The sequence below is a fragment of the Dendrobates tinctorius genome, unplaced genomic scaffold (assembly GCF_039654945.1).
Source record: "Dendrobates tinctorius isolate UK_male_01 unplaced genomic scaffold, ASM3965494v1 ptg000046l, whole genome shotgun sequence".
NCBI classification, from domain to species: domain Eukaryota; kingdom Metazoa; phylum Chordata; class Amphibia; order Anura; family Dendrobatidae; genus Dendrobates; species Dendrobates tinctorius.
Genome location: NW_027361714.1, coordinates 80,987,462 through 81,003,037, shown reverse-complemented (window position 1 = coordinate 81,003,037; position 15,576 = coordinate 80,987,462). Strand labels below are relative to the sequence as shown.

The 15,576-nt window shown below is 39.6% G+C and overlaps 1 protein-coding gene across 1 annotated transcript in view; it reads left to right on the top strand.

The window, feature by feature from the left end:
* The window catches only part of NR2E1 (nuclear receptor subfamily 2 group E member 1), a 100,889-nt gene that overhangs the window by 68,423 nt on the left and 16,890 nt on the right, over positions 1–15,576 (top strand). The window contains exons 3-5 of the mRNA XM_073576059.1: positions 1,951–2,038; positions 2,468–2,703; positions 9,326–9,472. Of these exons, the coding sequence (XP_073432160.1) occupies positions 1,951–2,038; positions 2,468–2,703; positions 9,326–9,472 (471 nt within the window). The remainder of the gene's footprint in view (positions 1–1,950; positions 2,039–2,467; positions 2,704–9,325; positions 9,473–15,576) is intronic.

The window sequence follows — 15,576 nt, the reverse complement described above, 5'->3', positions numbered from 1 at the left end:
ATGCATTTGTGTGCATTTTTTTGCGGGGTTTGGTGCGTTTTTTAGCGCATACGTGCGTATTACAATGCACACATATGCGCACCCATAGACTATAATGGGTGTTTTGCTGTAAAAAATCGCATTGCGTGTGCATGCGTCTTTTTGGGCAAGTCAGACGCACAAAAAATGCAACAGGATGCATTTTGTGCGCCCGAGCGCACACTACAAAAAAACGCATGCGCATACAAACGCATGTGTATGCGCACCTATGCGCACCCATGTAAAAGATAGGGGGAAAAAACGCATGCGGTTTTTTGCGCTAAAAAACAGCGCAAAAAAACGAAAGTGTGAAACCAGCTTTAAGGGAACAAAAACCTGTATATAAAAGAAATCTCATACATGAAAATTAATTAAATTATACTATGAATACCAAAAAATACAAAGCTTAAACCCCCCAAAAAGTATTCACTAATAAAATATATGTAATACAAACTTTATTAGATGTATAATAAAAATATGATTGCACAGCAAGAAAAAATATTAAAAATAATTACACAAGATATAACTATTAGAAAGAAGATATTAAAAATATGAAATATAAAACAACGTTAAGTGAGGAGGCAGGATATGTCTCACAGATTGGCAAATAATAAGCCAAAAATATAAAAATATAAATAAATTCACAATTACAATAAAAATTACGGGGACTGCTGAGTCAGGTAGATCAATAGCATAGATACAAACATGATATTCAGGATGGTTCATTTAAATAACTAATAACTGGTGTATATAAAATATGCAACTGTATCTATAAACCAGAACACCGATAAAATATTAAAGTAAGTAACCAAATACCATTTGTAGTTTAATATTGTTAACCTATGAAAAGTGCATAGTGCAATAGTGCAAACAATAGGACATTTTAATCTATGGGCAGCAGTACCACAATGAAAACGTATGAAAACAATATCAATGGAATTAATTCATAATAATGATAATCAAATACCAACCCCAGTGGCACACCACTGCCCCCTCACCACACTCCATTGCGCGTTTCGCTGTCACTTTTGGGTATTTTCTGTCATATAGACCCCTCAAAGTCACTTCAAGTGTAATGTGGTCAATAAAAAAAATGATTTTGTAAATTTTGTTTTAAAAATGAGAAATCGCTGGTCAACTTTTAACCCTTATGACTTCCTAACAAAAAAAAATATTGCTTCAAAAATTGTGCTGATGTAAAGTAGACATGTGGGAAATGTTTTTTTTTTTTTATTAATTATATGGTGTGACATATCTCTCTGATTTAAGGGCATAAGAATTCAAAGTTTGAAAATTGCTACATTTTCTTCAAATTTCCTTTTTTTTACCACAAATAAACGCAAGTCCAATGGAAGAAATGTTACCACTGTCATGGAGTACAATATATGATGAAAAAACATTCTCAGAATAAATTGAAGCGTTCCAGAGTGATTACCTCAGAATTGCAAAAATTGGCCCTGTCATTAACGTGCAAACCACCTTAGGGGTTAATTGGAATTTTTTTACCCTCTTTCTAGTACATCACATAATAAAATGAATGGTGTAATTCAAAGTACAAGTACTTGAATTAAAAAAAGAAGCCCTTTTGTACGGCTATACGGACAGAAAAATAAAAAAGTTATGACTCTTGGAAGAAGAGGAGGATGAATCGAGAAATTGGCTGTGGTGTGAAGGGGTTAAAGATGTTATGTCCTGTTAAAAATATCATTGACTATTTCCGGAACAATAGGATCATTTATTTTCCAATAGTTCTATTCTTTGCCAAATGTCTCTCCATGCTTTTCTGGTACCAAAAACAACTTAAAACAGGACCATAGCTGAATTATTAACATCTTCATTTGTAAAAAAAAAAAGAAAATAACTTACATTGGTAGAAAGTTATAGCCTTTCACAACACACAACAGAATCATTTTTTTTTTTGTTCCTCTACAGGGTGGGTGTCCAGTGGACAAGACACATAGAAATCAATGTCGAGCATGCCGCCTCAAGAAGTGTTTGGAAGTCAACATGAATAAAGATGGTAATTAAAATACTCGCTAAATGTCTGGTTCCCATTAATAGGAAACGTGATCATTTCTGGCCTAAATATACAATCATCTATTGTCGCTCATATTACAAAAAGAAAAAAAAATCCAATTATAAGATTTTCGTAGCAATCAGCGAAACAGTCACTGCTATCTCTTTACATAAGCAAAATCAAAAGCATTATGCTTAAGAACAGAAGCCTACATTAAAATGATTGACATAGCTCTGGTAAAATATAGATTAATGCCGTTATTTAGAAAAAAGGAAATCATAAGGAAGAAATGTTCTCTCAAGGACACAGTATGAGGGAAGATTTTCATGATTTTAACCTTTTAATGAACTGAAGTACCTAAGAGCCTGCTCTTTGCATCAATTTACCAAATGAGTTTGATTAGTACTAAGATGATTACTGGATTGATTTCAGCTGTTCAACATGAAAGAGGACCAAGAACATCCACCATACGAAAGCAAGTGGCTCTGTATTTCAGAGGACATAAGGATGTCAATGGAACCACTCCTCACTTTCCATCAGCAGCTTTGCCGACACCTACCTTTTTCACCACTGTTAGTCAACTCGAGCCTCACAACCTAGAGTTAGCAGCTGTTTCGACCACCCCTGAGAGGCAGACCTTAATTGGATTAGCCCAACCAACCCCGAAGGTAAGCTTTAGAAGCTTTCTATGATGGATCATTGCCAGATTGTATTTACAGTAGTCAGTGGTTCCAAACTTTCATACGTTTCTCTGTTGCGTAAATTGTTGGATATTCTTTCTAGATACATTTTCTGATATCGCTGTATGTTTTTATTCAGCAATTAAAAAAAAGGTGTGTCCAATATTTAAAGTGGATGTCCACTACTAGGACAACCCCATCTCACTTTGAATATTAGCCCCCGTTAAAATAAAAACACCTATACTCACCTCCGGTGCTGGCGCTGTTCCGGCGGTGTCGGCACTCCCATTACCTTGGCTCATATGAGGTTGTTACGTCATGTGAGCTTTGCGCTCAATCAGCGCTGACGTTACCGTCCTCGCCTTTGGAAGTATAAGTGATCAACAGAAAATGAGAACTGAAGCTGGCTGCTCATTCCTCTTGATTACTTATAAGTCCAAAGGTGGAGACAGTGATGCCAGTGCTGACTGGGCATAAACCTCACCTGATCCCCAGGAATGCATTTGCTGACACAGCTGGAGCGGCACTGGAGTTGAGTATAGGTGTTTTTCATTTTAACAAAAAAAACATTCAGATCAAAAAGTGGTTGTCCTAGTAGTGGACAACCCCTTTAACAAAAAATTGACAATTTCTGTAAGGCCGGGATCACTCATGCGAGAAACTTGGATGAGTCTTGCATCTTAATACCCGACATTGCCACCAGCACTCAGGAGCGGAGCAAGCAGCTGCATAGAAATATATATAGTGGCGGCGGCAGTGCCAGGTATTGACATGCGACACTCGTCCAAGTTTCTCGCAAGTCTGACCCCGGCCAAAGAAGCAGTAACATACTTATCCATGAGTTACATCTAGAGTTGAGCAAAAAGTTTTGATGGACAAAAGCCCTGCGAATCACATCTTACCTGCCAGCATCCCCAACAATTGTTTTGATAATTTGGCCCTGAAATATGCATTTGCCACACACAACAATGATGTCGTACAAGGCCTGCTAATTAAGAGACCCTAAGGAGGCTGACAAGTAGGAGGATGTTTACAGTGCTCTGATCCAGTAGCCACAATCCACCATCTTGTCTGCTGGACCAGGATCCTGCAAATCTTTTTACTCAAAGCTTGTAGTATTACAGATTAATTTAATTGAAATCAATAGGGCTAACATGCATTACCAGATCTTAGCAGGTATGGCCCTTTTTTGAAATATTTATTTTTCCTAATAATGGACAATTCCCTTAAATGAATATGCAACTTGGTTTTCATTACCCCTTCTGAGAGTAACATAGTGTAGGAGCGGAGATCCTGATTCCAGTCATGTGTCACTTACTGGTCTTCATGCTCACATTTTGATAAAATAACTGTTTTCACTTCTGCAGATCTACCAGTTATCTGCATGCTGAGCTCTGTATAACCCCTCCTACTCCACTGATTACAAAGACAGCTGCTACAGTGGGCATAAGCAGAAAACGCTCCTGCCAACAATTTTGCTGCTTCATTTGAACTCACGTCAACAGAACAGATCTTCCTCTTTTGGGATGCTCTGTCAACATAAGGGTTAGGGTTGGGGTTAGGGTTGGGGCTAAAGTTAGGCTTATGGTTGGGGCTAAAGTTAGGTTTAGGGTTGGGGCTAAGGTTAAGGTGGGGCTAAAGTTAGGGTTAGGGGTGGGGCTAAAGTCAGGGTTGGGGCTAAAGTTAGGTTTAGGGTTGGAGCTAAAGTTAGGCTTAGGGTTGCGATTAGGGTTAGGGTTGGGAATTGTGTTAGGTGTGTGTTGGGGTTAGGGTTGGAGTTACAATTGGGGCTTTTAGGCACATCAGGGGTTCGCCAAACGCGACATGCATCTGAACTCAATTCCAACCAATTCTGCATTGAAAAATTCTAACGGTGCTTCATCTCTTCCGAGCTCTGCCATGCGCCCAAACAGTGGTTTACTCCCACATATGGAGTATCAGCATACTCAGGACAAATATTACAACAACTTTTGGGTCCAATTTCTCCTGTTACCCTTGGTAAAATAAAACAAATTGGATCTGAAGAAATTTTTTTGTGAAAAAAAGTTAAATGCTCATTTTTTTTTAAACATTCCAAAAATTCCTGTGAAGCACCTGAAGGGTTAATAAATTTTTTAATATGGTTTTGATCACCTTCAGGGGTGCAGTTTTTAGAATGGTGTAACTTTTGGGTATTTTCTATCATATAGACCCCTCAAAGTGACTTCAAATGTGATGTGGTCCCTAAAAAAAATGGTGTTGTAAAAATGAGAAATCGCTGGTCAAATTTTAACCCTTATAACTTCTTAACAAAAAAAAATTTTAGTTTAAAAATTGTGCTAATGTAAAGTAGACATGTGAGAAATGTTATTTATTAACTATTTTGTGTGACATATTTCTCTGTTTGGCATGAAAATTCAAATTTGGAAAATTGCGAAATTTTCCCCAAATTTCCATTTTTTTCACAAATAAATGCAAGTCATATCAAATTAATTTCACCACTATCATGAAGTACAATATGTCACCAGAAAACAGTGTCAGAATCACCGGGATCCATGGAAGCGTTCCAGAGTTATTACCTCATAAAGGGACAGTGGTTAGAATTATAAAAACTGGTCTGGTCATTAACATGCAAACCACCCTTGGGGGTAAAGGGGTTAATAAGTTGTTAATTTTGTTGCACACTACTTGTACAAAAAAAATGTAGCTATTTTATGTACCTCCTTTGCCAATTTTGACAGTGGGTGTAATCTGGGTGTGGTTAGCTATGCAAATAAGGGTTAAGCCAAATCTATAAATTGTGGATTATTGTAAGGATGTATAAAAAATATTACTGAAGAGGAATCAAACAAAAAGTGGAAAAATAGTTCTAGATTGAAGTGTTATATCTATAATGAGTTAAATTTATAAAGCATCATGTGACACTGATACATTTGGTGAAAATATCAAAAGCATAACCTTAAGCCAAACTGACTTAAAAAATTCCTTTTGTGATGAATTCCCCCTACCTTTTAATTGCATGTATTTTCATTTATCAAGAGTTTTAATTGTGCATTATGTAACTGCTAATCCGTGACTTTAGTAATGTCTTTTTCTCTGTTTGTTCAGACCAACTGACAGCATCCATGTGTTGCACCAGTGTCAGCAGCCAACTTAAAATGACTGTCAGCTCAAAATTACTGCTACAACTAACTCGGTGTTTCATGGTGGGACCATTCATTTAAATCCACATTCCCACGTGCTTGTTTTCCCTCAATCTCCACCCCTTCTTCTTCTTTGATTGACAGCACTGGTTTCATAGAGCTATAAAAGGGCAGAGAGTGATGGAAACCAAGCAGGTGAAAAGGTGTATTTAAATGATTGGCCACGCTATGAAGCACTGAGTGCCTGTACTACTCATTCTGTGCTGACAGAGTCCCTTTAAAGCAGAGATGTCAAACTCAAATACACAACGGGCCAAAATTACCTTGTGCAAAGTCGCATGCCAACATTGATATTCACTTAAAAAATCTCTACAATTGAGAAAGTTTTTCATTATCATCAAATATAATGCTGAAACTTTTCATATGGAAACAAACTTAGTATGATACTACCACAGTGAATTCATCCACATTACCCTCTACATACACGGTTTGATGACCCTACTGTATCACTCCAGCTAAGTATGATGATTTTTCACAGTATGATACCCCAACTGTTATCTAACACAAACCTTCACACGGTATAATGAGCCCCACATAGTCCTCCATACAATATATTGAGCTCTACATAGTCCTCTATACAGAATAATGCCTCACATAGTCCTTCATACAGAATAATGTGTCACACATAGTCCTCCATGCAGAATAATGGGTCCTCATAGCCCTCTAAACAGTATAATGTCCCCACGTAGTCCTCCATACAGTATAATGAGCCATACATAGTCCTCCATACAACATAATGGGCCCCACATAGTCCTCCTTGCAATTTAATGGGACCCACATAGTCCTCTATATAGTATAATGGCCCCACATAGTCCTCCATACAGTATAATTGGCCCCACATATTCCTCCATATGGTATAATGGGCCCCACAAACTCCTCCATACAGTATAATGGGTCCCATATAGTCCTCCATGCAGTATGATGGGCCCCACATAGTCCTCCATGCAGTGTAATGGGCCCCACATAGTCGTTCATGTAATATAATAAGTTCCACATAGTCCTCCATACAGTATAATGGCATCACATAGTACTCGGCGATGCGTGCCAAATATAAGCACCCTCAGGGCAAGATGTGGTCCACAGGCCAGAGTTTGACTTGTGTACTTTAAAAGGAGTCTGTCAGCACAGAATGACTGATCAAAGTACAGGTGATCAGTGCACCCTTGGTGTGGCCAAACATTTAGGTACACCTTCCCTCCTACTTGTTTTCTCTCAGTCTCCACCCTTCCTTTTCTTTGATTGACAGCTGTACCTTTATAGAGCTATAGAAGTATGAAGATAGATGGAAAACAAGTAGATACACTGAACTATTTGTCCACAGCATGATGCACTGAGTGGCTTGTACATTTATTCTGTGCTGGCGGAGTCCCTTTAATGTGGGCCTTGACTTTAAAGTGACAAAAGCAGTTTAGTTTTGGTCCAATTTACACTTTACTTTTTTTATTCACTCTTTGCATGTAGTTTTATTTTTGTTAGAATCTTTTCAATTTAAACTTCTCCACCCTTCAGACTCCACTTTTGCCTTTGGCATCAAATTCTCAAAACGGCAATGTGTGAATGAGCATAAAGGAAAGTAAAATATACAAAAAAAAAAATTAAACCTAAAGCAATTTAGGTTTTAAAATAGCAACCCTTAAAGGAGATGTACTATTGTCAAACATTTATTCTATTGCATCTCAAATAAGAAATGTCATGTAGCCAGGTATCAATGCTTGGAAGAGCTCAATCCACTACACACAGAGGCATGTGCTGACTGTGGAATACAGATGGTATCTGCCTCTAACAGCAACCAGAGCTAGATCCCAGCACATTTGTTTAACCCTTTGAATCACAATGTAAATCTCAGAGAGCGCCATGTGAGTAGCGCAATTTCACCTGGGTGTCCGTTCAGGCATCCCCTCAAGAAATTATTGCAGGGTGCCGAAGGATTGTCATGGCAGCCAGAGTCCTGCTGAAGGTCCCATCGCTGCCATCTTGGTACTCCTGAGTAGTATTACAGTGTGTATGGCAGTATAGAGTATAGTATCATCTATAGTATGGATCACAGGTTCAAGTCAGTCCCTTACATGGAGTAAAAATACAATGTAAAATAAAAAAAAATCTTTAAAAAAAATGAGAAAAACATAAAAATTGTAATCACTCCTTTAATTAACAGCAGCCATGCGATATGACAATGCCCTGTGACCAGCCAAGAATAGCAGCGCTGACAATGCAGGAATGGCGCCACTATAGTAAATGAATATTGATTGTTTTTATCTTATGTGGGGCGCTGCAGTGATTAAGCACTGGTTGTCTAGTAGAGGACAAACCCTTTAAGATATGAAGACATAAAAGTTTTGTCAATAAATGTCTGAACCAGTCACATAGACCTCAATGATCCTGATCATGATGAGATCCCACAGTCACATATTCACAATTACTTTTATTGAATTCATGGGGGGTCTACAAGCCCTCTGAGGGTACTAATTGATGCGATGTAAAGTAAGGCTGGAGTCCCACACAACGTAGAAAAATACGGACCGTATTATACAGCCGAAATACGCATAAATGGTCCCTAAATAGTGATCCGTATGTCATCCGTTGTCAGGGTGTGGCCTCGTATTTTTCTCATGTAAGCATCTGTATGTAATCCGTATAGCGTTTTTTTCTTGCAGGCTTGCAAAATGGACATATAATGGAGCTCAATGACAGGTTTTCAAACACAAACGAAAGAATAGATATATACACATAGAATGCACATATATATATGTATATATATATATATATATATATATGTTTTTGTTTTTTTTTCCTCATAGATTGTAAGCTTGCGAGCAGGGCCCTCATTCCTCTTGGTATTTGTTATGATCTATGTGATTATTGTTATGCTGTAATGTCTATTGTCTGTACAAGTCCCCTCTGAAATGTAAAGTGCTGCGGAATGTGTCGGCACTATAGAAATAAAATGTATTATTATTATTATTATATTGTAGATTCAGCATGATCACTTTTATAGAGGACAATGACACCAAGAGAAGCAAAAGTTTCACTGAAAGAAATAATAATAATAATAATAAGGCCGGGGTCACGCTTGCGTGTGTAATGCAAGAAACTCCCGCGAGTCTCTTGCATCAATACCTGGCACTGCCGCCAGCAGTTCGGACCAAAGCCATCAGCTGCATAGAAAGACATGCAGCCGCACACTCCGGTCCCGAGTGCCGGCGGCAGTGCCAGGTATTGATGCAAGAGTTTCTCGCATTATACAGACAAGTGTGACCCCGGCCTAATAATAATAATACAGAGTAAACAATATCTGTATCTAATAATGAATCACATCTCATTCTGCTTGTTATGCATTATATACATTACTAATATAATAATACTTATGTTCAATGAATTCTAGCAAAATAAATTAAATAAAACTAAACTAATAAAGTAACGTTTTCTAGTATCCCCATGAAGTGAACGGCGCTCCTCTGTACCTCTATGAAGTGGCGACGGAATCAGTATGTGAATCTGCAGCACGGCTTCTTTTCATGAGCATTAAATGGGCAAAGAGTGTACCCGCATTCTCCACTTTGTCCTTACAAGATCAGGTAAGAAAACATACCTCTCTTGTTTGCATTTTTTTAAACTATAATTTACTTAGATTAAGCTGCATTTTAACAAGAATTAGATAAAGGAAGCGTGTTTGTGTGCAGGACCCTACTATAAAGATAGTGTAAATTGTCTAATTAACTTAGCATACAATTTATCATAAATTACAACGTCACAGAAATTATGATTCTCATCGCCATGTGTGAGACGCACTTCTTATGTGATTTTTGATATTTATTATTTCAATACACTGGATTTTAAATGAAGGAAAAAACACAACAATAGTGAAAACATTATTACATTTTCAAATGTAAAAAAAAAGTCATGCATTAAAAAAACACTTCAGGGTTAGTTAATGTTACTGTTACTGGTTTCAATGAAAAAAATTACATTTTTGGTGCATACTAGAAATGCAGTTTTGCTTTTAATAGGCAGCAGAACACCCAGCGACAGTTTTGGGAACTAAAATATCTTCTATTAGCACATTATCAAATTCACTTTTATATATCCTCTGTTAACATGTTATATTTATTGCCTTTTTTTCAATAAAGGGAACCTGTGATGTAAAAAACACTATTAACCTGCAGGTGTGGGGTTAATCTGCAGGTTAATAGTGTTCTGAACCTGCCTGGCACCTGCATTCAGAGCCCCACTGCCGGGAGGAAATTAAGTTTATTCCCCCTAGCAGTGTTCATGTTTCAGTCAAGGGCTTCATGTCGGCACGATTTCAGTTGCCGTTGTGTATATATTGTAGATTTTGACTTTGCATATCCTAAGGTCACGTTCACATGCAGCAGTTTTTGCTGCATTTTTATGCCAATTTAAAGCTGTTTTTACAGCACCATCATTCAGAAATCTCATGCACAGGTTTATTTTTTTTCTTGTCTGAATTTGAGAACTGCAGCATTTTTTAAATCTGCAGCTGGTCAATTCTTTCAGCGTTTTTGCAGTGCTTTTTTCACCTATAGAAAGCAACAAGAAAGTGAAAAAAACTAAACAAAAATTTTTGTCCTGTAAGCAAAGCACACATGTAATCCAAACCCCAAAAGTATTTTTTCACCCATAGAAAGCAATGAGAAACTGAAAAAAAACCCACATGTAATCCAAACCCCCAAATAAATATTGCAAAAAAATTTGCAAAGCACACAGCGGAAATGCTGAAAAACAGGCTTTTTCAATGTAGCGTTTTATACTGCCAACAAAGCAGGTTTTGGCTGCAGAAAAATTGCTGCATGTGAACATATAATAGCAAAAGACACAGGGGCAGGTGAGCCCATACAAATCTTGTGGTCCCCAAAACTTCACATATTTAGGGCTCATACTCATTTGCGAGAAAAACGGACTAGTGCAATCTGAGGAAAAATTGGATTGCACTCTGACCAATGTTATTCAGTGGGTTACATCTCATCTGCGATTTTTTTTCACAGCTGAAATCGGACTGAGAAAAAAATCACAGCATGCTACGATTTGCTGCGTATCTCAGACAAGACTCACCAATGCAAGTCAATGGATGTGAGAAAAAAATCGCACAGCACTCGCACCATGCCAGTGCTGTCCGATTTTTACGCACTGGTGTCCTTAGAAAAGCCGGCAATTCATGTGCGGTGTACAGTAAAATCACACTGACAGCTTAGAAGAATATATACACTCACTGGCCACTTTATTAGGTACACCTGTCCAACTGTGTGTTAAGACTTAATTTCTAATCAGCCAATCACATGGCGGCAACTCAGTGCATTTAGGCATGTAGACATGGTCAAGACAATCTCCTGCAGTTCAAACCGAGCATCAGTATGGGGAAGAAAGGTGATTTGAGTGCCTTTGAACGTGGCATGATTGTTGGTGCCAGAAGGGCTGGTCTGAGTATTTCAGAAACTGCTGATCTACTGGGATTTTCACGCACAACCATCTCTAGGGTTTACAGAGAATGGTCCGAAAAAGAAAAAAAATCCAGTGAGCGGCAGTTCTGTGGCCGGAAATGCCATGTTGATGCCAGAGGTCAGAGGAGAATGGACAGACTGGTTCGAGCTGATAGAAAGGCAACAGTGACTCAAATTGCCACCCGTTACAACCAAGGTAGGCAGAAGAGCATCTCTGAACGCACAGTGCGTTGAACTTTGAGGCAGATGGGCTACAGCAGCAGAAGACCACACTGGGTACCACTCCTCTCAGCTAAGAACAGGAAACTGAGGCTACAATTTGCACAAGCTCATCGAAATTGGACAGTAGAAGATTGGAAAAACGTTGCCTGGTCTGATGAGTCTCGATTTCTGCTGCGACATTCGGATGGTAGGGTCAGAATTTGGCGTAAACAACATGAAAGCATGGATCCATCCTGCCTTGTATCAACGGTTCAGGCTGGTGGTGGTGGTGTCATGGTGTGGGGAATTTTTTCTGGGCACTCTTTGGGCCCCTTGGTACCAATTGAGCATCGTTGCAACGCCACAGCCTACCTGAGTATTGTTGCTGACCATGTCCATCCCTTTATGACCACAATGTACCCAACATCTGATGGCTACTTTCAGCAGGATAATGCGCCATGTCATAAAGCTCGAATCATCTCAGATTGGTTTCTTGAACATGACAATGAGTTTACTGTACTCAAATGGCCTCCTCAGTCACCAGATCTCAATCCAATAGAGCATCTTTGGGATGTGGTGGAACGGGAGATTCGCATCAGGGATGTGCAGCCGACAAATCTGCGCCAACTGTGTGATGCCATCATGTCAATATGGTCCAATATCTCTGAGGAATGCTTCCAGCACCTTGTTGAATCTCTGCCACGAAGAATTGAGGCAGTTCTGAAGGCAAAAGGGGGTCCAACCCGTTACTAGCATGGTGTACCTAATAAAGTGGCCAGTGAGTGTATATAAATATATATATATACTGTATGTATTTATATTGCTTAGGCTGGTTTCACACTTGCGTTTTTTGCGCTGCGTTTTTGTGCATAAATGCGCATGCGTTTTTTTCCCCTATACTTAACATGGGTGCGCATTGTCATGCGTTTGTATGCGCATGCATTTTTTGTACTGTGCGCCCAGGTGCACAAAATGTGTCCTGTTGCAGTTTTTGTGCGTCCGACCTGTCTCAAAAAGACGCATGCGCACGAAACTCACCCAAAAACACATTAACCTCTTTCTGTCATGTGACGTACTATCCCGTCCATGTGCCCTGGGACTTAATTTCCAGGGACGGGATAGTACGTCACAGCGATCAGCGGCGCCCACGTGGTGAGCGCCGCTGATCGCGGCTGGGTGTCAGCTGATTATCACAGCTGACACCCGGCACAATATGTCAGGGGCGGTCACGGACCGCCCCCGACACGTTAACCCCTTGCACACCATGATCAAACACAATCGCGGTGTACCGGGGGTTAAAGGGAAGCATCGGCAGGGAGGGGGCTCCCTCCGTGCTTCCCTGAGCCCCCCACAGCAGCGCAATGTGCAGCGCTGCTGCGGGGGGCTCCATCCCTGCTGCAGGGGGCTCCATCCCTGCAGGTTCCTGAATCCAAGATGGCGACGGAGACCTTCTGGGGCCTGCAGGGAGCTGGCTTCCTCATGCCTGCAAAGCGCAGACAAAGAGGAAACCTTGTGCAGTGCCTGTGACAGATCAGCGATCTGTCACAGTGATCTGTGCAGATCAGCGATCTGTCACAGGACAGTGATGTCCCACCTGGGACAATGTAATAAAGTTAAAAAAAAAAAGTGTAAAAATAATTTTAAAAAAATCGCTAATTAAAAAAGAAAAAATATTCCCTAATAAATTCATTTTTTGGAAATAAAAAAAAAAACAATAAAAGTACACAAATTTGGTATCACCGCGTCCGTAACGACCCGCCCTATAAAACTGTCCCATTAGTTAACCCCTTTGGCGAACCCCTTAAAAAATAAAAAACGAAGCAAAAAGTAATGATTTATTATCGTACTGCCAAACAAAAAGTGCAATAACGCGCGATCAAAAAGACACATATAAATATGCATGGTACCGCTGAAAATGTCATCTTGTCCCGCAAAAAACGAGCCACCATACAGCATAATCAGTCAAACAATAGAAAAGTTATAGCTCGCAGAATAAAGCGATGCAAAAATAATTATTTTTTAAATAAAATTGTTTTCATTGCATAAAAGCGCCAAAACATAAAAAAAGACCTAAATGAGGTATCGCTGTAACCGTACTGACCCGAAGAATAAAACCGCTTTATCAATTTTACTGCACGCGGAACGGTGTAAACGCACCCCCCAAAAGAAATTCATGAAACGCTGGTTTTTGTTCATTCTGCGTCCCAAAAATCGGAATAAAAAGCGATCAAAAGATGTCATGTGCCCGAACATGATACCAATAAAAGCGTCAACTCGTCCCACAAAAAATAAGACCTCACATGACTCAGTGGGTCAAAATATGGAAAAATTATAGCTCTCAATATGTGGTGATGCAAAAACTATTTTTACAATAAAAAGTGTCTTTTAGCGTGCGACAGCTGCCAAATATAAAAACTGCCATAAATAGTAAATCAAACCCCCCGTTATCACCCCCTTAGTTAGGGAAAAATAATAAAATTAAAAGAAAATGTATTTATTTCCATTTTCCCATTAGGGTTAGGATTAGGGCTAGGGCTAGAGTTAGGGCTAGGGCTAGGGTTAGGGCTGAGATTAGGGTTAGGGGTGTGTTGGGGTTCGGGTTGGAGTTAGAATTGGGGGTTTCCACTGTTTGGGCACATCAGGTGCTCTCCAAATGCAACATGGCGTCTGATCTCAATTCCAGCCAATTCTGCGTTGAAAAAGTCAAATGGTGCTCCTTCCCTTCCAAGCTCTGCCATGCGCCCAAACAGTTTTTTACCCCATATATAGGGTATCAGCATACTCAGGACAAATTGCAAAACAACTTTTGGCGTCCAATTTCTCCTGTTACCCTTAGGAAAATAAAAAATTGGGGGCAAAAATATCATTTTTGTGGAAAAAGAAGATTTTTTTATTTTCACGCCCGGGCGTTATAAACTTCTGTGAAGCACTTGGGGGTTCAAAGTGCTCACCACACATCTAGATAAGTTCCGTGAGGGGTCTAGTTTCCAAAATGGGGTCACTTGTGGGGAGTTTCAATAGTTTAGGTACATCAGAGGCTCTCCAAATGCACATGACACCGGCAGAACATTCCATCAAAGTCTGCATTACAAAACGTCACAACTTCCCTTCCGAGCCCCGACGTGTGCCCATACAGTAGTTTTCTCCCACATATGAGGTATCAGAGTACTCAGGACAAATTGGACAACAACTTTTGGGGTCCAATTTCTCCTGTTACCCTTGGGAAAATAAAAAATTGGGGACTAAATGATCATGTTTGTGGAAAAAATACGATTTTTTTATTTTCATGCCCAGGCATTATAAACTTCTGTGAAGCCCTTGGGGGTTCAAAGTGCTCACCACACATCTAGATAAGTTCCTTAGGGGGTCTAGTTTGCAAAATGGTGTCACTTATGGGGGGTTTCCACTGTTTAGGTACATTCGGGGCTCTCCAAATGCAACATGACACCTGCAGAACATTCCATCAAAGTCTGCATTCCAAAATGTCACTACTTCCCTTCCGAGCCCCGACGTGTGCCCATACAGTAGATTTCTCCCACATTTGGGGTATCAGCGTACTCAGGACAAATTGGACAACAACTTTTGGGGTCCAATTTCTCTTGGTACCCTTGGGAAAATAAAAAAATTGAGGACTAAAAGATCATGTTTGTTGAAAAAATACGATTTTTTTATTTTCACACCCGGTCGTTATAAACTTCTGTGAAGCACTGGGGGGTTCAAAGTGCTCACCACACATCTAGATAAGTTCCTTGGGGGGTCTAGTTTCCAAAATGGTGTCATTTGTGGGGGGTTTCCACTGTTTTGGTACATCAGGGGTTTTCCAATCGCGACATGGTGTCCGATCTCAATTCCAGCCAAAAAAGTTAAATGGCGCTGCTTTCCTTCTGAGCTCTGCCATGCGCCCAAATAGTGGTTTACCCCCACATGTGGGGTATCAGCATACTCAGGACAAATTGCACAATAACTTTTAGGGTCCTGTTACCCTTGGGAAAATAAAAATTGGGGGTGAAAAGATCATTTTT